The 22,519-nt window shown below is 37.5% G+C and overlaps 1 protein-coding gene and 1 non-coding gene across 3 annotated transcripts in view; one reads left to right on the forward strand and one right to left on the reverse strand.

The window, feature by feature from the left end:
- The window catches only part of Tc2n (tandem C2 domains, nuclear), a 51,378-nt gene extending 36,947 nt beyond the window's left edge, over positions 1-14,431 (reverse strand). For both annotated transcript variants that reach the window (XR_009382734.1, XM_059279012.1), the window contains exons 1-3: positions 14,216-14,431; positions 4,095-4,202; positions 973-1,203 (exon numbers count right to left, since the gene is read on the reverse strand). Coding sequence is in view for 1 of the 2 variants with exons in the window: in XM_059279012.1 (XP_059134995.1) it covers positions 973-1,203; positions 4,095-4,161 (298 nt within the window). In the remaining variant the exon portion in view is untranslated. The remainder of the gene's footprint in view (positions 1-972; positions 1,204-4,094; positions 4,203-14,215) is intronic.
- On the forward strand, positions 6,944-7,046 carry LOC131924724 (U6 spliceosomal RNA). The gene has a single exon (XR_009383021.1). It is a non-coding gene; the product is annotated as a U6 spliceosomal RNA (small nuclear RNA).
- Positions 14,432-22,519: the final 8,088 nt, after the last annotated feature.

Genomic DNA, 22,519 nt, shown 5'->3' on the forward strand with positions numbered 1-22,519 from the left:
AATAGAAGGGTGGAGTTATATAGATTAATGATAAAAATATATAATAAAATGCTAATGGGACAATTTAAGTGTTAGGCATAGAGGTATTACTGTTATGTTCTTTCAATTCCTTAATATGCTTGAAATTTTTCTAATAAAATTTTTTGGGGGAAAGCCACTATGACTGATAGTATTTCAATGGACTAATATAAATTATTTTTTAAAACAAGAGTTATGTGTTGTTTCATTTTTATCCTTACTAATTAACCTCTACAACATGAGCCAAATCTCAGTCAATGAATCTACCTTATTCATGTACCTATTCAGTCTGGGAAGTATAAGGAGGAATGAGGGAGTAAGGGGAGGAGGAGGAAAGACAGACAGACAGGAAGCGGGAGAGCAAGCAGATTGCTTGTCCCTGTGTCTTATTGTACCAAATTTTAGAAAACAGTAAGTAAAACTGTTTCTGTTTCATTGCTTACTGATTAAATTCTTTTACTTTTTTCTTTCTAGGTTCATATATATTTTTAAGTCAAATTGGAGGAGTTGGAGATATGGCTCAACAGTTAAAAGCATTTGTTGCTCTTCCAGAGGACTCAAGTTCAGTGTCCAGCACCCACACTAGGCAGCTCACAACCACTTGTAACTCTAGTTCCAGAAGATCCAATACTCTCTTCTAGCCTCCACAGGCATTTAAAAAAAAATTTGGTATACACAGACATAAACACATACACATATTAAAAAAAGATACTATTTTTAAGCCAAACTATAACTATATATAAACGTGCCATGCTATACTGTGATCAGTTTCTACAACAGGACATTTCAAAAATACTGTTCATTAAGCCATTCTACAAAAAAGAACTTATAAAACTCAAAATATAAATATTTGTATAAATTTTGTGTAAAAGATATGAAAAAAGAAAATAACACCATTAATAGCATTTAAATGGTCCATGTTGACATGTAAATCATGATTACTTCATTAATTACCTTCTAGTTCATCCAGGTGTGATGGAGTTCCTTGTGTTCTGGGCTGAATATAAGATAATTTAAACCTGGGCACCACAAATGGTACTTCTTTGCCATCGCACGGTAATTTGGAAAGCAAATAATCCTCACTACAGCCAACTTGGGGCTTTACTGAAACAGAAGTTAATGGAGGTGTACAGATGGTGTTTTGGCTATTTGAGACTGATGCTTTAAAGTCCCTTTCCACAGAAACTGCATTCAAAAGGAAGAAAAAGATCAGAAGTCAGTCACAATTATGTATATAGATTACATGTAACCATCTAAACCCAGAATTATTAGTACTTTTTAAATATCTTTATTTTATTTTTTATTTTCATTATATTTTGTTATTTTGTTTTGAGACAAGGTCTTACTATGTATCCCTAGCTGACCTGGAACTTGCTATGTACACCACACTTTCCTGGAATTCATAGAGATCTGCTGGCTTCTGCCACTTGCTTATGCCTCTTGAATGCTAGGGCTAATGGTGTGTGACACCATGCCTGGCCTTTTAAAATAATTTTTAAAAAACATTCCAATACAAGCTTCTCTTGAGTTCTAACAAGCTCTTCTGCACTTTGCATTAATCTTGGTGGACTAAGATTTGATCAATTAATATGTTATTGCCCAAGTACATATATCCTATTAGAATGGGAAAAGCAGTTTTTAAGAGTCACTCCCATAAGAGCTCATTGATGGAAAGCAAGTTTATTTTACAGTTTAATTAACAATGTCTTCAAATAAAAACTGAGTCATTTTAAAATGCTATAACAAAGCAACTTACGTTGTTAATGCTATGGGTAAACTGGAGTCTCAAATATGTAAGTCAATTCTGAGAAGGCAGCAAAAGTCTTCAAGTCTACAAAACTCTCCAACAAATCACAAAATAAAATGCATACTGACTAAATATTTATCATATTAGCAGTTCCCCCTGCCTGAGCATCTATACACCATTTTATTTATTTCTAAAATAGTATATACATAGCTGTATAACCTAAGATAGGGTGGAAAAGAGCCGGGCCGGTGGTGGCGCATGCCTTTAATCCCAGAACTCGGGAGGCAGAGCCAGGCGGATCTCTGTGAGTTCGAGGCCAGCCTGGGCTACCAAATGAGTTCCAGGAAAAGGCACAAAGCTACACAGAGAAACCCTGTCTCGAAAAACCAAAAAAAAAAAAAAGATAGGGTGGAAAAGGATAGTTGATGTTGATCTTTATGTATACTTAGTATTATCTGTAGAATGAAGAAAAGCACAACTACTGTAGTACAGGAATTTATGGAATGTTTTAATGTAAAAACAGAAACTTTTTGCTATAGATATGGTTTAAGTGTATCCCCCATGTGCTGACATATAATCCTACTGTAAGAGTATTAACCTACAGTCCACATTGTAAGGAAAGTAAAACTATTTATGGAAACTTAAACCAAATAACGTGTTTAGATAAGGGGCTTTTGGGATTCAGTTCCTTTGGGAGGGTAGAAATCCACAGTTGAATCTGGTAGCTTTGTAAGAGACACAGAGAAATCAAGTTACATGTATTCATTCCCTGCTTTTCTATTAAGTGATACTCTGTACTGCCTCAGGATACTACCAGCAAGAAAACCATTATCACCTTTGACCTTCAGAGTTGTGGACCAAAATAAACCTCTTATCCAGTATGTAATAAGCAGATTATTATGTGTATCCCAATAAAGCTTGCCTGGGGATCAGAGGACAAAGCCAGCCACTAAATTAGACATAGAGGTCAGGCTGTGGTGGCACACACCCTTAATCCTATTACTAGAGGCAGAGATCCATCTGGATCTCTGTGAATTCAAGGCCACAATGGGAACAGAGCCAGGCATGGTAGCACACACCTTGAATCCCAGCACTTGAGATCTAATGCCTTTGCTTGGGAAGGACACAAGCCTTTAATCTCAGGAAGTAATATGGCAGGACACAGGAAGGTATATAAGGCGTGAGGAAACAGGAACTCACACTCTTGGGCTGAGGATTTCCTAGGGGTAAGAACTTGTGGCTGGCTTGTTCTGTTCCTCTGATCTTTCAGCTTCACCCCAATATCTGGCTCCAGGATTTTTTTATTAAGACTGTTAAGCAATTCATGTTATAGTACTGTGTTACTGGCATAAAAAATAGACTAATAAAACTTCATATCCAAAAACATACTAAGAAGCTCTACCCTACAAGAAGTAAAAGAACCAGAGAAAAGTAAAGTTATAATCTTAACCCTGAAGAGATAAGAAACCATACAACATAAAAGGAAATAGCTAGTACAGGAATCTTTCCTAAATGTGGATCCTGATAAAGTTATAAGTTTCTTCTTCAGTGACTGTCTTATATGGGTTTCTACTGCTGTGATAAAACATCATGACCAAAATCAATTTAGGGAGGAAAGGGTTACAGTTTGTAGTCCATCATCCAGGGAACTCAAGGCAGGAACTAAAGCAGAAGCCATGGAGGAGTGCTGCTCACTGGCTTACAGCACCCAGGACCACCAGTACCACCCACAGTGAGCTGCCCCACACAGACACATCAATAATCAATCAAGAAAATGCATTACAGGATTGTCTACAGGAAAATCTGGTGGGGGGAATTTCTCAATTGAGGTTCCCTCTTCCCAAATGACTCTAGCTTGTGTCAAGTTAACATAAAACTAGCCAGCACAGTGATCATTCATCCACAAGATATTTGTAATGTACTGAACATAAAGTAGAAGTTGTCTTTATTTGCACCCAAACATTTATCAGAGTTTATTTTTTCCCAAGCACACTTCTCTCCTTACCTTGACTATCTTATTCCATTCACCTATCTATGTCGAACTCTTAGATTTTTATACTTCCTTTTTCCCACAGCTTGCCAAATCCTATTCAGGCTCCCACAGCAAATGCTACCTTCTTTATAGTGATGTCCAGGGTTGTTTCATGATCTGAATTAATCTCTCCACTATACTTCAGGATCACTAGGAGTTCTGAAGTAACAACCTAGTATGCCTTCCCTTTTGGTCTTTCCATCAAAGTCAGAAAACATTTCTAATTTACTCAAATATTATTAAATGCCATAAAGAAGGTACTAAGTAAGTGCTTACCAAAATCACAAGAATACTCACACTTGTGCTTTTCTGTTTCACCATAGAAACATCCTCTACAGCAACTCTTTATAAATTCTGCTGCCATTACATTCAATTTCTAATAACCAGAAAACTTCCAATATCAACCTGATGGTAAAAGAGAAAGCATAAGATTTCATTGTTAATGTCACTATCACTAAACAAGTCATACTATCTGTCTTTCTAATGCATAATGAGGGCTCTGAAGAAAAATATTTAAGAGGAAGATAAATTTTTACTCTTCTGTATGATTTTATACAATCTAGGATCTTTATAACTTATCAGAACAGCATACTTAAAATTATTAAATGAACAATTTCAATGTTACAATTTGAGAAAAAATGCCCTTTCCAATATTCTCTTATATCTGATATATCTAGGTTTATGTCCAAGCAAAACTTGAAAGAAAATATGAATGCCATAAAAAGTATGACAGAAAAATTTAATTCTCTAGATCAATTATTTTGATAATCCAAAATCCTTTATAATTGTGGCCTAATAAGCAAATCACTGTAAACATTGTAAATTACCTTAATCCTTAGAATTAAACTAACAGAAAAATATCTCTTAAATATTATATCATTGACACATACTTACAGAGGTAGGAGGTTAGGCAAGCATACAAATAGGATATATTGCAAATGGATTATGTATTATATGAGGAACATGGTGCATGAGGACTTTTTGTCCAGTTTTCTACCCTGATATCAATGTGTGTGTTCCAAAGGAACTCTCTTCATTTATACCTACTTAAAATCTATGCATTTTATGGGAAATTTAAACACAAAGAGAACCTAAAATAACAAAATCACTAAAATTAAACCATTTTCAACTCATTGCAAATCTTATTTCATCTCTACCTCTCACTTGCCCTATACTTTTGGCTTACTTTCAAATAAATTCCAATCATATAATTTAATCTAAAATACTTAAATAGTAATCATTAAAAGATGTGACAGGGGCCTCAGAAGTTAACTTTTGAGATGCCCTCACTAGCTGAAGTATAAATAAACAGTATCTGAAATGGATTATAACATTTCTAAGAGGTACTCTTTTAAAAAATAATCATAATAGCATCATCACATACAAAAATTTAACATGAGCAACATGAAAAAATTTAATATACTTTGTATCTAGTTTCACCTACGGTTTCTATTTTTTAAGAGTTGTTTTGTTGAATTCAAGATAATATTTAGATTGTTGTAACTTTTGCTATTTGAAATAGTAACACTCGTTATGTGTACATATATTACTCAGATATTCTTAGTATATATCTGTAAGATATAGGACTACTGGGTCAAAAAGTACATATGTGTAATTCTGCTTGTAGTGCTAAAACTTCTCTGAATCACTACCATTTCATATTCACAACAAAAGTATATAAAATCAGCCAGGCGGTGGTGGCGCACGCCTTTAATCCCAGCACTTGGGAGGCAGAGGCAGGCGGATCTCTGTGAGTTCGAGGCCAGCCTGGTCTACAGAGCGAGATCCAGGAAAGGCGCAAAGCTACACAGAGAAACCCTGTCTTGAAAAAAACCAAAAAAAGTATATAAAATCACGTTTATCGCCAACAAAATGTCATTCAAATGCTGCAATTTTGTCGGTGTGATAGGAAAGAAATGATTGGCCTTTGTTGTCTTAAGTTGCATCTCCCTTATTAAAAATGATGTTGGGAAGGGCTGGAGAGATAATGGCTCAGTGGTTAAGAACACTAGCTGCTCTTTTACAGGATTGGCATTCAATTCCCAACACCCATATGGCAGTTAGCAGCCTGTAACTCCAACACCTTCTTCTGGCACTTCACTCATGTGGTACACATATATACATGTGGGCAAAACACCAATACACATAAAATAAAAGTAACAATCTTTAAAAATTGATGTTGGGCATCATTTAACACATAAGGCTAAACTATAGTTATTTCTATGAATTATCTGTGTTCATAAGTTCCCATTTCTCTAGTTTAGAGGATTTTTTATTATTTCAGCGATTAACTCAAGTTCATCAAATAAGCGAGAAATGTTCTTTTAATCTGTCATTTGCTTCTTGCTTTGATTACTATTATGCAAAAGTGTTTGTATAAGCTTGGGATGTAGCTCAGTGGCAGAGCATTTGCCTAGCATGTGGGAAGTCCTAGATGTACACACACACACATACACACACACACACACACACACACACACAGATTGAGTACCTGTTGTCTAAAATGCTTGATATCAAAAGTGTTTCAGATTTTAGATTTTACAATATTTACACATACATAATGAGATACCTAGGGGAGAAACCAGATCTAAGTATGAAATGTATTTTTTTCATATATATTTTATATATACAAAAGTAATTTTGCCTATGAAACAAAGTTTTATGATGTGAAATTTTCTACTTACAGCATTATATTAACACTGAAGTGTCAGATTCTGAAGCACCTTGGATATATAAACACATGAACATATATACACCTACATACATAATTATATCTATGATTTTCATTTTTGCAGCTAGACTAAGTCATAATAAAGTTTCTCCATATCTAGGTCATAAATAATTGATCCATCTTTTCAAGTTTTTTGCTTGTTTGTTTTTGTTTGTTTGTTTATCAAGGCAGGGTTTCTCTTGTAGCCCTGACTGTCCTGAAACTCACTTTGTAGACCAGGCTGGCCTAAAACGCAGAGATCTGCCTGCCTCTGCCTCCCAAGTGCTGGGATTGAAGGCGTGCACCATGCCGCCTGGCATCTTCAAGTTATTTTAATTATTTTTTATATGGTCATCATGGTGCATGGTATGAAAAATATATCCAAACCTATTTTATACCAGTGTATACCACAAACACCACATACTCAAAATTCCATGTGTTCACTTCAGCAGCACATGTATTAAAACTAGAATGATATGGAGATTAGCATGGCCCTTATGTAGAATAACATGTAAACAGGTGAAGCATTCCGTATTTTTACCTCTATACTTGACACTCACACACATCTATGCACACACTTAAAAAATAATAAATAGATAGATAGATAGATAAATAAAATACAATTTTTAAAAAATTCTTATTTTCTCCACTCCTGTTAGGATGTTCACTTTATTAAAATATTAAATTTCCATGTGTAATTGGGTGTGTTTCCGTATTTTCTATTCTCTTCCACTGGTCAATGAATTCCTATATAAACACCATGTGATTTTAGTTTTGGATTAAAATGTACAGCAGGGCTAGCCATACTTACTGCTCTTCACTTTCAGCTTTTTCTTAGCTACTCATGCTTGTCTGATCTTACCAATTAATTCTGCAGTCTGGTCTAGCTCCAAGAGAAAAAAAAATCTAATGATACTTTCATTGGGAACATAAAAAAACTTCTATCTTATAAAAACTGACATCTTTAAGGATATGTATTTGTACGTAATTGTTTACTTAATTGTTTTAAATTCATGTTTTGACAACTAACCAAAACCATGTGGACAAAGAATGTGGTATTTCTCCAAGATAAAAAAAAAAAATCAATAAACATGAAAAGGAAATCAACTTCAATGACTACCAATAAAATTACAATGAAATGTCACTTTACAAGCAGTAATTGAAAACACTCACAAAATATATGAAGTAAAACTGGAACCATCACACATTGCTGGTAAGAATGTAAAATGGTGTAGATATATTGTTAAAAATACCATGGTATTCCCCAAAAATGTCACTAAAAGTTACCATATGACCCAGGAATTCCATTTCTGGTTTAATATACCTATGAAAATAAAAACTATATTTTCATGTAAAAAACTTGAACACAAATGTTCATACTTAGCCTTACTCAGAAAAGTAAAGAAATAGGAACAGTCAACCATCCATCAGTAAAAAGATAAAGTGTGACATATATTTGTCTATACAATGGATACTATTTAACAATAATAACAAAAAAAGAATGAAGTACCAATTCATGCTATATCATGGATAAACCTTGGAAACAATATGCTAAGTAAAAGAAGACATGAAGATCACATTATATGATTCTATTTATAGGCAAATTCAGACACAAGATAAATTAGTGTTGCCAGAAACTGGAGGAAAGAAAATAAGAAGTTACTATAGTACAAATGGATACAAGGTTCCATTTAGGGTGGTGATTCTCAACCTGTGGGTCATAACCCTTTAGGATTATATATCATATCCTGCATATCAGATATTTGTATTACAATTCGTAACAGTAGAAAAATTACAGTTATGAAGTAGCAATGAAATAATATTATTGTTGGGAGCCACTACAACATGAGGAACTGTATTAAAGGGTCACAGCATCAGGAAGGTTGAGAGCCACTGTTTTAGGGGGAACCACAAGATTGTTCCTGAATAGTATATTTTAACAGAGTGAATAACTAAAAAGAGATCTCTTGTAAGTTTATCAAGGATAACTACCTCCCTACATACCCACAGCCCCACCCACCCCCACTTAGTTTATTGGATGGTTACAACTTGCCAAGGACAGGCTTTTCTCCCCCTTCTGTTTTAGATAGCATCAAGGTAACTTTCCTTACAGTGTTTTTTGTTTTGTTTCTTTGAAGATGGTAGAGAGTAATTTTTTGCTCCTTTCTCAACAAATTGGCCCTTTGGGATCTTTGAATTAGAGACAGAAGCTCTCTCTTTAGCTTATCTTCAAGGTGCCCTGATTGAATTCCAAGTGTTCTTAGCACTACAAATACCCTAAGTATTTCATAGTCATCAAGTGCCCCTAGCTAAGCAAATACCCTTCAAGCAAATAGAACTTAAGAGCTCCTTACTCTCATATTTCTAGCATTCTCTTAGCTTTTTGACGTGTTAATTCACATTTCTTAAAATACAATATTCTTAGTTGTTTTCAGTGTAAAATTTGTTCCAAATACTGCAACTTACTATGTTTCCAAAATAAACTCTCATGTTTACTTCTTAACTTAAAATTAGTTTTGGTGAAATAGGACAAGATTTTACAGCCAATATGCTTTACATTATGTTTTTGTTTGTTTTTTTTTGTTTTATTTTAGTCACTAAGGTGATTACAGTACTTGTTTAAAAATAAAGCAATATATTATAAAAAAGTAAAAGTTTACTTCTAAAAGGGAAAAGGAAAAACAGAACAATCTGAGAAGTCTAGTTTTACAAGAAACATGGCATAATATCAGGTTCTTTCTACAACTAAAGCAAGACTATAAAGAAGGATATAGAAAGAGTTCAAAGAAACAGTAACTTCAAAACACACTCACAAATACAAAGATATATGACACATGACAGGATCACTAGGATGAAAATTAAGAGCATTCAATAAATGATTAGCCATATGGGGGAAAAGGAACAAAACTAGATCCTCCCACTTCACATACACACATTAAAATAATTACACATAGGTTAAGGCTATAAATATGAAAGGATTTTTTCCCTTTTTGTGGTACTGAGGATGAAACCCATGACTTTGCATATACTTAGCAAGCACTTAACCACTAAGCTATGGTTTTTTGAGGCAAAGTCTTGCTACTTGGTAGTTTAAGATGGTCTTGAAGTATCTACATAGTTTAGCTGGCTTCCTGCTATGGGCTCAAGTCCTGAGTATGATACCATTTTTCAAAACTAACTATTTATTGTGTGTGTACATGAGGGTACACTTATGCCATTCTGTGCTTGTGGAAGTCAAAGAACAACCGCTGAAGAGTTGTTTCTCCCCTTCTGTCTTGTTTTGAGGCAGGATCTCTCTTGTTTCAGCCACTATACTCTATATACTCCAGGCTAGCTGGCCCACAAGCTACTGGCAGATTTTTGGTGTTTGCCTCTTATCTCACCATAGAAGTACTGGAATTATAAATGCATCAGCTTTCTACTTGTGTTCTCCAGGATCAAAACTTAGGCCAAAAAACTTGCAGAACAAGCATTTTCACTCTCCAAACCATTTCCTTGGCCCAAATATCAGTTTTTAATACTTTTTATTGTAGTTTTAGGTGTTACAGAAAAATTGAGAGACACACACTTTGAAAAGGTAACGTTTTAAAGCTTCCAGCAAAAAATATAAAACTACATTTTTATAAGATGGAGGGAGGGAAAGATTAAACAAGACACCAAAAGTAGAAAACAAAAAGAAGTTGACACAGCCAGCTATATTAAAATATAAGGTAAGTTCTTCAAAAGCACTACAAACCAAGGAGACAGCTATTTACTGAAAAAGAACACATGCATAACTGATAAAGGATCAATTTCAAAAATAGACAAAGAACTTCTAGAAGATAAAGAAGAAAAGGCTATAAACAGACTACATAGAACTACATAAGGTTCAACAATTAAATAGTTGTTGATAATTAAATAATAATAATTAAAGAAATGTAAATTAAATTCCCCAATAAGATACTATTTTTCGCTCACTAGGTCATCAAAAGGAAATTTTCAGGCAAAATACAAATGTACAAAGGTCTTACATGGTAATAAGAATGAGAATACTTACTTGTGATGGTATAACTGATACAAGTAACATATAAAATAACAGTATTATCCAGCAAAAATAAAGACCCACAGCTCTACTTGTGGTGGTATTGTGTTCCCCAAAATATTGTGCACCCTAATAAACTTAGCTGGGGTCAGAGACAGAACAGCCACTAGATACTTAGGCTAGAAAATGTTGGCACTCAAGCCTTTAATCCTAGCATTCCAGAGGCAGAAATCTGGGATCTCTGTGAGTTCAAGGCCACATTGGAAACAGCCACGCATGGTGACACACGCCTTTAAACCCAAGAAGTGAGCCTTTAATCCCAGGGAGTGATGGCAAAAACAGAAAGATATATAAGGTGTAGAGACCAGAAACTAGAAGCATTTGGCTGGTTAAGCATTTGGCTGGTTAAGCTTTCAGACTTCTAGCAGCAGTTCAGCTGAGATTCATTCTGGATGAGGACTCAGAGGCTTCCAGTCTGAGGAAACAGGACTAGCTGAGGAACTGGCAAGGTGAGGTAGCTGTGGCTTGTTCTGTCTCTCTGATCTTCCAGTGTACACCCCAATAACTGGCCTCAGGTTTTATTTTATTAATAAGAACTGTTAAGATTCATGCTACATCTACTATTAGGTTTTAAAAGCCAAAAGAAATTCATATACATGGATATAAAGAAACATAGACTGGAAGGATATCACAAAACAGCTTTTAATGGCAAAAAGTGAAAAATAAAAGATAAGAATGTACACTAAAAACCCATCAACAGGATTATGGGTAAACAGTGGAAAGGTCATCTAATAGGGTGATAAACAGCAATAAAAAACAAATGATCTATAGCATATGAACATGGAAAAATATCACAAATATAGTGTTGAAGTCATAGAGCAGGATGTGGTGGTAGATACTTATAATCCCTTCATTTGTGAGGCTGAGAGAGAAGAATGGCAAGTTTGAGGCCAATCTGAGCTACACAATGACACCCTGTATAAAAAATAAGTCACAGATCATACAGGATAATTTTATATTTCATCTCGAAACAGAAAAAAACAAACAATACAATTTTAGAAATATATAGGCATGTAATAAAATTATAAAGAAAATCAAGAAAAGGAAAAATATAGAATGCACAGGACAACTTTAAATACATTATGTTTTATTTCTTAAGTACATGAGTATCTCTATTCTTTAAATCTATAGATGTGTTTAATGCCATCTTGCATATGTTAAATAGTTTCTCAATTATATATTCACAATACAGTGTAAAAATGAAGAAAATTAAAAGTGTTCACAATCCTATCACCCTGACATAACTATAGTAGTCAAAGAAAGTAACTATACTCAAATGCTGTCAATTCTTCCTCTTTTTATTTACTTTCTTAATTTATCAGTATATAACTGTTCTGAAACAAACTGCACATTTTTAAAATTTACAATTAAATAAGTCATATATGAATATTTTGGGGAAAGTATTATCACAATCCAGTAAATTAATACATCCAACATCCCCAAAGGTTACCCAATGCTTCCTTTTAATCTATCCACTTACTTTCTTTCACTGTAACAATTTAATGTGTTTTCTGTCGTGTTTACATTTTTTAGAATTTTGTTGGGTAACTGTTTGCACACAGTTTATGCATGTTTCACCTTATTAAATACTGCTGAAAAGGTTTTTTTAATGATTTAGCCAAATTAAGCTCCCATCAGCACAACTATCAGAGATTCATATATAATTCTTGGCAGTCAGACTTTCCCTCTGAACTATCCTTTCCATATTCCTAAGTAATATATTCATTAAAGTACTATCTGAACTTCAGAATAACAACAAAACTTCTAATGGAGATCAAAGTGAAACCCATTATACAGAAAATTTAATCCAAGAGCATTTTCGTTTAAATGCACATTAAACCCAAAGCTCTGACTAATATATGCAGCAATTGTAATTTAGTAAAAACATCTGATTTCCACATAAGATATCTAGAGGAATCATTAGGATATACCTGAAGAAGTCAAATAACTTAAAAGTTTGGAGTATCACAGTACTGGACTTCAAATGAAATACAGTCTGACACAGTTCATATTTGTAGCTTAAATACTAATAGCAACTGCTGAACCCAAACTGCTGAATGTAAAATGTACTAAAATAGTATTCACAATTTATAAATAGTGCTATTCATTATGACCAGCTATTTGTTCTCAGCTTCCACAGTTTGAGAGAGGACAATGAATGTTAAAAGCAATTCTATAGTCTTCATATTCTTTCCAATTCCACAATAAGATCCCCTCTAATAACCACTGCTGTCACCATTCCTAATCTTTCTCAAAATATAGATTCTACACCCAATATTTTTACTTCTTTGTCCTCTATTCACAGCTCGAATTCATTCAAATTTGGCTTCTGCCCTTACTATTTTACTCAAATTAGGTTTGCTGAAAGCAAAGACCCTCTCTCTCCTTAGCTACCGAAGTCAATAGGCACTGTATTTCCTGATCCATTTGATCCGTGTCACTTGAAGGCTTCATTAAAACTCTCCTCTCCTGACTCCTTAAATCCCACTGTCTCTTAGAATTTCTCATTTTTTCTCAAGGCTCCTCGGTCTCCTTGGCTCTCTCTACATATCACTTAAGTATTCATAATTCCCATAGCCTTCCTCTCTTCTGATTCTGTACTTACTCGAACGGTCTATACCCTTACACGGTTTCTGTGTCTGGTTTCAGAAAAACCTAATACCAATAAATCTTAGTGCCGACTAGACAACACTTGCCAGATGTCCTAACAGAATCTCGAATTTATTTTCTCTCAATCTGCATTCATTTCTTCATCGGTAAGTTCTATTCATGAGTAGTTATAAATTAAACGAAGCAAAATTCAAGACCTATTTAAATTTTCGTGAAGGATTAAAAAAAGTGTTTCTCTTCTAGTTATAAGGGCAAAATGTTCCTTAGCAACCCCTACACAAAAATTTACAAAGGAGATGATAAGAAACAAATCTCGAATCTCAGAGGCAAATGCTATTAACATTACCGTCTAGAAATGGTTTTAACCAAGTTGAATAAACAAGTACGAAAAAAAAACGGGAATTGTTGTAAATTCTGTTACAGTAAAAGAGAAAACACAACTCTATTGACTGCCTACCTGCAATGAGTCAAAATATTTTAATTACAAAAGCAAAAAACTTTTACGTACTTCCTTTAAAGAAATCTATGTTTGGCTTGGCATCTGTCCCACAACTTAACTATTCTATCTCCCTGTATTAAAGGAGAATCACGGAAGAGAGAAAAAGCACAGAAGAGGTAGAAATCCCATTGCAATGTGCAAAACGCGGGAATAGGACTTTTTCACCCCCTTTCCTCCATTCAAGGAGTCTGGGAAGTTTCCCAGGTAAACTCTAGGCTGCTCACCTCGCCCGCCCGCCCGCCCGCCCGCCCGCCCGCCCGCCCGGAGAGCACCTGGGGCTCGCGAACCAGCGCGGGCCGGGGCAGGCTTGAGGCCGCACTCGCCTGGGCTCAGGCGTCTTCCCCGAGACCACGGGCCACGCCGGGCGGGTCCGGCCTCACCCCCACGCCACCCCTCACCCTACCCCGCAGGCGTCCTGAGGAGACTTGGGAACAGCCGGGCGCACCTAGGCCACCGCGACCCTTGACAGAAAGTAAAGGACTCAAGAGACGGAGACCCGTCCGGAAGGAGAAGCGCACCTGAGCCGAGGCAGCTCCCCGCCGACGTCTCGCGCTCTCTTTGGCGTCTTCACCTAAGGCTCCCGAGGCGCCGGCGCCCTCGCCGCACCCAGCGCTGAGGAGGCGCCCCCGTCACTCCTCCCGGGCACCTGTAACGGACGCCCGGCGCTCGGTCTCCTCAGCGCTCGGCTCCGCCCAGCACCTCGCCAAGCCACGCCCTGAGCCCCGCCCCTCGCACCCTGTCAGCCCATGGCCGCTCCTGGCCCACAGAGCCGCTCCACCCACTTCAGGGGCCCCTCCCCCAGGACAGCCAGGCTCCTTCTTAAGGAAGCCCCGCCCCTGCTCTTCAATTACTGTTTCCCCCCCCACACCCTCAGGCGTCCCCACCTCCCCGCCCCCTCGGAGAACACACACACACACACACACACACACACACACTACCCTCACCCCGCACCCTCGGAGAACACACACACACACACACACACACACACACACACTACCCTCACCCCGCACCTAAATGAGTGGTGGTTCTCCTGCTTTCTCGGCTTCTCAGCACACACACACACACACACACACACACACACACACACACACACACACACACCACCCTCACCCCTCACCTAAATGAGTGGTGGTTCTCCTGCTTTCTGGGCTTCTCAGCGCCATGCTGAATGTCATTGCCTGCTTATTCCAGAAAGATCTAACCCAGCCAGGCAGAGCCTGAAGTGTGCTGAGTGAGAAAAAGAGGGAAAGATACCGTCCCGGTGAACTCTGAACAAGTCTTTTCTTGCTGGAGGTGTTTCTGTACCCCTATTGTTCCAAACGGAGTTGGTTCTTATGACTTTTAATGTTTTATAGAAAGTTTAATTATAAGTAGAAAAACAGTTTCAGTGGCTCTCTTACAGAGGACCGGGGTTTGATTCCCAGCACCCAGGCGGCAGCTCACAGCCATCTGTAACTCCAGTTCCAGGGGATCCAGCACCCTCTCTGACCGCTGCAGGCAGATATATGTGTATGCAGGCAAGACACCCATAGATATAAAATAATAAAAATAAACTTTAAGTCTAATTATATAAAAATCTTTCAGATTCAGTTCAAGTCTCTTCACTTTTGTTGCTTTGTATGTCCTACTGCCCTGCTAATATTAATACCAATCTTAACATCAATATTAATATTAAATGTGTCCACTACAACACCATATGTCCCCCAATTTTATGGAGGAGTCCTCTCTAACTTTGTCAAAGAGTTGCTGGCCCTTTCCTTTTAAGTATCTCAGTGCTGGGGAAATTATCACATAAATTTACAGAATTTTTGATAAGGCTTCCAGGTTACCAAAAATTATACTTATCTTTTTCAAAGTGAGACTTGTGAATCTCACAACCCTGGAGATGCTGGCCCCAGAGAGGTTCAATTGTTCCAAGAGCAGTGTAATTTAAGAAAAGAGACAGTACAATTGCTTTCCTTGAGATCCACAGTACATAATAGCATCTTAACAACCTAAGAACCATGTTTTATTTTTTTCAAATTTAATCACAGAACTCTCTCTTTGAGAAATATATATTACCATCCTTGGACATAAGTGTTTTTGCCCCACACACTTTGCTAAACACTGCTAGAGAGTACTAGAGCACTTACCTTCAACAATTTAAACCAATGTGCAGTTCTTTAGAGAGTCATCTTATCTAGTCCTGGTAATTGTAGTGTAGCTGAAAGTATTTTCATTTTAAAGTGAAAATTACAGGTCAACCAGTTACTAGTTGCCCAAGTATAGATAGTTAAGCTGGACTTTGTACTTGAAGGCTAATACATATGTATGTACATGAGTGTATACATATTATGTATATCTATTTTAATCCTTAAATAGAGTACATCCTTTGTTAGAAACTTCCAGATCCATGTGATAGCTGTAACTTCTTAAGGACAAGGGCATATCCTTACCTATCTTTTACCTTCCTGAAACACTTGATATAATTCAGGATACAAATGTGTGATTCACACGTACTTAATGCATGCATGAATGCTCAACAGCTATCAATTGTACTGGGATGAATACCTGGTCCCCTGACTGAACAATTTTAACATCTTCAATGATGCAGAACTTGCTCCTGGAATTGTTTCTAGGGTTTTGTTCCCCATGGTCCATCTGAAAACACATTCTTAGAAGTGTCCACTCCGTGGATAAATAGAATTCTTGCAAAATCATGAATCACTTCTCTTGTTTTATTTCAAAAGGAACTCTTTGCTTTTCCACTCTCAAAGGCAAAATTGTGTGGAGACGGAGGTTATTGCACTTTTGGGTGGTCTCTTGTGTTTAACTTCTTCCCATGAAAGAGTTGTTATTATGACACTGAGAAGGCATTGTGTTTGCTTCTTCAATATTATCAGTCATTTATCTGAAGCAGATCTTTGGATGAAAAATAGATTTGGATAGATGTAGATGGTACAACTTCTGTTTAGATTTTATTGTGTGTCAATTATTTCATTCAATAAAGGTTTGCCTCATCATCCCTATTCCTAATCTCTATTCATTCCTTTCTCATCTAATGCAGTTGGTAAGTATTTCATAACTCAGTCTAGACCTATCCCTGCAGCCTCATCCCTTATCATCACTGCCTCCAAGAGTTCCCTAAATTGTCAGATTTGCATATACCCTTCCCTTTACCTCTCTCTTATGGGTATCATGACCATTACACTCAAGTATTTCTAATCTGGCCAATGAACCCCTATAATGCCCATCTCTGACTGAATCACATGTCCTTTTTCAACATTCCCACAACAGTTCATCCATTTTCCTATCATGGCACCCACAAAATTAGTAATCATTGACTTCTTTTCTCTCTTCCCACAAAAATTATTCTAGGTTAACTACTAGTTGGCAGAAATTATGAATTTTACTCTATCTTCTGTGCAACATACCATAGCACCTGACACATAGAAGGCACTGGAATATTTGTTGAATAAACTAAAATGTGTCTTCAAGAGACCATGGTCCTTGTGAAATAACTTCACAAATACAAATTGTCATGTGACTATAATAGGTATGGCAGATAAATATCTGCATTCCCCTAGAATTATTTCCTTCCCATTCACCCTCTATGAAAAACACAACAGTAGAAGCCTACAGACACACCATTCATTTACTTGTTCAGTGAACATTTTTAAGTGCTTACGGTGTAACAGGTGCATCCTGGACATTTCAACAGTGTTGCAATTGCTTACCAAATGTCAAGTTCCCTTCCTGGGCACAAAACTAAACTGTTCTGTCCATTCTCCTTGTATCTAGGTAACATTAGGTGACTAGTTCAATGACATTTTAGCCAAAGTAATTTCCATTCTAGATCAGGACAACTAAAACCAAGTAAGCCTCAACTCTACTCTTTCCTACTCCTGGCAACCTTGCAATATTACTGAGCACACTGACACTGACAGTGCAATTAACAACATGAGAGAGGGTTAAATCCTAGACTGACTTCATGGAACTAGGCTATTCCTACCACCCACTAACTTTTAATTTGGCTATTATGTGAATGAAAACTAAACCTAGCTGTGCTGACCCACTATCTGCAGATTTTTTTTCTAGTAGCTAGCATTACTTACTCTGATTAGCATGATCAAGAATGATGATATGTAGACTACATAGAACATCAGAAGACTTACCTCCTGCTCTAGACATTGTAGAGAAAAGATGAAATATGGGCATGTATCAAAGAAAGCATTAAGGTTTGTCCCAAGTATGTAAAGAAAAGTCTTTGTGGATACAGAAGGCTTTCTGTTTTTTCTCAGATGGTCACATGATCATAATACTGCCATCTTAATCTGAAAGCAAGCAAAGTGTCACTACCCCATCATCTCTGTCAGTCTTTCTCAGACTTTCTCAAGCATGTTGAAATATTTCCCTAGGTGGTCTTCAGGGACTCAAGTGTTACACAATGTCAAGTATATCCTGGGAAATAAGAAAAGATAGGAATTAGGTAGTAGGCTTTGAAGGCTCTTAAAGGTCTTATTAAATGCTTTGCATATTCATCAGCAGGACACATAATTGAATAAATGAGGGACTACTGACAGCAACTGAGTTTCTTTCTTCCTTCTTTCTCCTGTCATCTTTCTTGCATTCCTGAACTAATGTTACCATGGGAAAATGGAGGATCATCAGTGTTTCACTATGAGATCTATTTATGATGAGGCCTCTAATATCAGTGCGTGCCCTTTCAACAAAACGACCTTCCTCTCTAATATCACATCACCCTCCTCCAAACCCACAAGTCAATGAAACTTGGAGTACTATGAAGCTGGTAGTTTCACTGAAGGCCTAATAAGAAAATATTCAGTATTTAAGGTAAGATGAAAGAGTGCTGACAGGATCAGATGAAGTATGTGATCCCAAATAAAAGAGGGCTGCCTACCAGTACCATGATCACTTCATGAGGATGAGCAGCTGGTCAAATAGGGTGCAAGAACATGGAGCGGGCCATATGAAACTTCCCAGGATTCCAGAGCAAAGTTCAGGCCTCCTGAGTACAGCAGAGAAAACTGTAAGGCCCTACTTCAAGTAAATTCTATGTGAATTACAAAAACAAAATGACTCAACCCAAGTCCCATTCTCTAGAATCCATGTGGACTTGCCTAAGATAAACTTACATTCACCCAAGACTTTTATCTTGTATCTTATAGTTCAGTTAAATTGGTCAAAATGAAGCTGGGTGTGGTAGTACATGCCTTTAATTCAAACACTCATGAGACAGAGGCATTCAGGTCTCTGTCAGTTCAAGGCCAGCCTGGTCTACATAGCAATTTCTAGGACAGCTATATAGAGATCACTGTCTCAAAAAGGGGAGGCAGTGTCAGAAAGAGGAATTTGGCCAAATTTTGGATGGAGCTTCTAATCCCTGACAACCACCATATTTAGACAGCAGTAGACATCTACAAAGAGGCCTGCAGGGTCTACCTTGTCCTTGATTCCAATCACTCTTCTTCCCAACTTTTGGTGCGTTTGACCACCAGAGGGCCTAGGTCTGTCTGAAGAGCTTGATGGAAGCCCCTTAGAAGTGACAGTGACCCACAGACCTTTCTTTAAAGATACCGTTCCAGCAATTAGATGTCTATGGTTTTCTAGATTCATTGCAAATTCTGATCTATCAAATTCACCCTGTACCAGAGCATCAGAAAGGCTTTCTAGTGGCTTTCTTCTAGTATGTCAATCCCACTTCCATACATGGCCGGTTCTTCTCATAATTCTGTAAGATATTACTCATTGGGCTGGTGAAATGGATTAGTGGGAGTCTTAGTTAGAGTTTCTATAGCCATGATGAAACACCATGACCGAAAAGCAAGTTGAGGAGGAAAGTGTTTATTTGGCTTACACTTCCACATCACTGTTCATCACTGAAGGAAGTCAGGACAGGAATTCAAAAGAGTAGGAACCTGGAGGCAGGAGCTGATGCAGAGGCCATGGAGGGATGCTGCTTACTGGCTTCCTTCCCCTGGCCTGCTCAGCCTGCTTTCTTATAGAACCCAGGACAACTAGCCCAGGAATGGCACCACCCTCAATGGGCTGGGCCCTCCTCCATTGATCACTAACTGAGAAAAATGCCTTACAGCTGGATCTCATGGAGACATTTCCTCAATTGAGGCTTCTTCCTCTTTGATGACTCTAGCTTGCATCATGTTGATACACAAAACCAGCCAGGACAGTGGATGAGGGCATTTGCCATTATTCTTGATGTTATAAATCTGATTTCCAGGCCTTACATGGTAGAAAGAGAAAAACAACTCTGAAAGTTGTGCTCTGATGCTCAAACACATGTGCATGTGTGCACATGCACACACTGTACACACACACACACACACACACACACACATAACACACCAATGCTATATTTTTAAAGATGTTATTCAAACATTATACATCAGTAAAACCCCATTGTTTCCCTGTGAGCCCTTCTGAGGCACAATACATGTGATTAGCTGCCCAACTTTAAAATTATATGTCTTCTACCACCTTTCCTTACCCCTATTGACTACAAAGTTCTGGGGCTATATAGGAACTATAGGAATTTGGGTTAAAAAAATCATATCATGATAGTGGGCTCATTAAAAGAGTGGTGGCTATATACTGCTTTTAAATTGTGAGTTTATCATCAGAGAACAGACTTTCAGCTTTTCAAACTGAGAAAGTTGTTTTCCCCTGTCAGCAGGTTAAGTATCTGTTGTGAAGAAAGCTCTGTCCAGCTTGCTATGAGTAGTTGACAATGTGCTTATCTAATAATACATACCAAGGAATAGAATTATTACTGTGCTCAAATATTTGCATCTTATGGCTCAAATACTATGCCAAAAACCATCAGAGCATTGCCTGGAGAAGGGCTTAGAACCCAAACTCAGGGAGTTAGGAAGAAAACCAGTGCTTAGTAGCTTCAAGTCATAATCCACATCACCAATTCCAAAGAAGGGACTCACCTCCCACAATTGCAGACAAGTTGTATGGACCCACTCTCTGGAGGAACAAGTCCTAAACTTAAGCCTTCTCCTCTGAAGGAGATCCCAGAATTAGCACAGGACTTCATCCTGTACTACATCCATGCCCTTTGCAATGAATTTCAAGTTCCTTTTGTAAGAGTGGGGTGCATTTTCCTACCCTGGATACTTGGGTTCAGTTATGTACTTTGTTTTTCTCAAGAGAATGAAGGGGAAGTAAAAGTTCTGAGCTTGAGCCTTAAGTAACTATGTTTTCTGGCTCTTGTGCTCCTTAACCAGATTTGCCCAGGTCACACCAGAGACCCAGCCTGGACCAGCTCCTGCCCAGACAACCAACAGACACATAAGAAATAATAGAGGTATAATTGAGCATCCTTTGGATATGTGCCCAAGATTGGTATTGCTGGGTCTTGAGGTAGATTGATTCCCAATTTTCTGAGAAACCACCATACTGATTTCCAAAGTGACTGTACAAGTTTGCACTCCCAACAGCAATGGAGGAGTGTTCCCCTTACTCCACATCCTCTCCAACATAGGCTGTCTTTACCATTTTTGATCTTAGCCTGTCACTTTACAAATTCTGACAGGTTTAAAATGGTATCTCAGAGTCATTTTTATTGGCATTTCCCTAATAGCTAAGGATGTTGAACACTTCTTTAAGTGTTTCTTGGCCATTTGAGATTTTTTCTGTTGAGAATTCTCTGTTTAAGTCCATACCCCAATTTTTAATTGGATTATTTTGGTATTTTGATGTCCAGCTTCCGTATGTATTTTGCATGTCAACCCTCTGTCAAATATGGGGTTGGTGAAGATCTTTTCCCATTCTGTAGGCTGCTGTTTTGTCTTATTGACAGTGTCCTTTACCTTACAGAAGCTTTTCAGTTTTAGGAGATCCCATTTATTTATTGTCTATCTCAGTGTCTGTGCTACTGGTGTTATATTCAGGAAGTAGTCTCCTGTGCCAATGTGTTCAAGGCTACTTTCACTTTCTCCTCTGTCAAGGTCAGTGTAACTGGTTTTATATTAGGTCTTTGATCCACTTGGACTTGAGTTTTGTGCAGGGCAATATATATATAGATCGATTTATATTCTTCTACATACTGCCATCCAGTTATGCCAGCACCATTTGTTGAAGATGCTTTCTTTTTTTCTGTTGTATATTTTTGACTTCGTCAAAAATCAAGTGTTCACAGGTATGTGGATGAATGTCAGTGTCTTCAACTTGATTCCATTGATCCCTGTGTTTGCTCAACTATATTCATAGCAGCATTATTTTGTAATAACCAGAACCTGGAAACAACCTAGATGTCCCTTAACAGAGGAATGAATGAAGAAAATGTGGTACATTTACATAATTTACTCAGCAGTAAAAAACAATGGCATTATGAAATTTGCAGGCAAATGGATGGAACTAGAAAAAATCTAAGTGAGGTAACCCAAACCCAGAAAGACAAACATGGTATGTACTCACTCATAAGTGGATATTAGATGCAAAGCAAAGGATAACCAGGCTACAATCCACAGCTCCAGAGAAGCTAAGTAACAAGGAGGACCCTAAGAAAGATTCATGGATCACCCTGGGAAGGGGAAATAGATGAGATCTCCTGGGTAAACTGGGGGTTGGGGTTATAGGAGAGGGAAAGAGGAGACTCCTAGCAATAGTTGAGAGGGTGTCTGAATCGGCCTTCTCCTGTAATCAGATTGGTGACTACCCTAATTGTCATCATAGAACCTTCATCCAGTAACTGATGGGAGCAGATGCAGAGATCCACAGCCAAGCACTGGGCTGAACTCCATGAGTCCAGTTGAAGAGAGGAAAGAGGGATTATATGAGCAAGGGAGGTCAGGATC

This window comes from Peromyscus eremicus, chromosome 14, assembly GCF_949786415.1.
Source record: "Peromyscus eremicus chromosome 14, PerEre_H2_v1, whole genome shotgun sequence".
In the NCBI taxonomy this organism is placed as follows: domain Eukaryota; kingdom Metazoa; phylum Chordata; class Mammalia; order Rodentia; family Cricetidae; genus Peromyscus; species Peromyscus eremicus.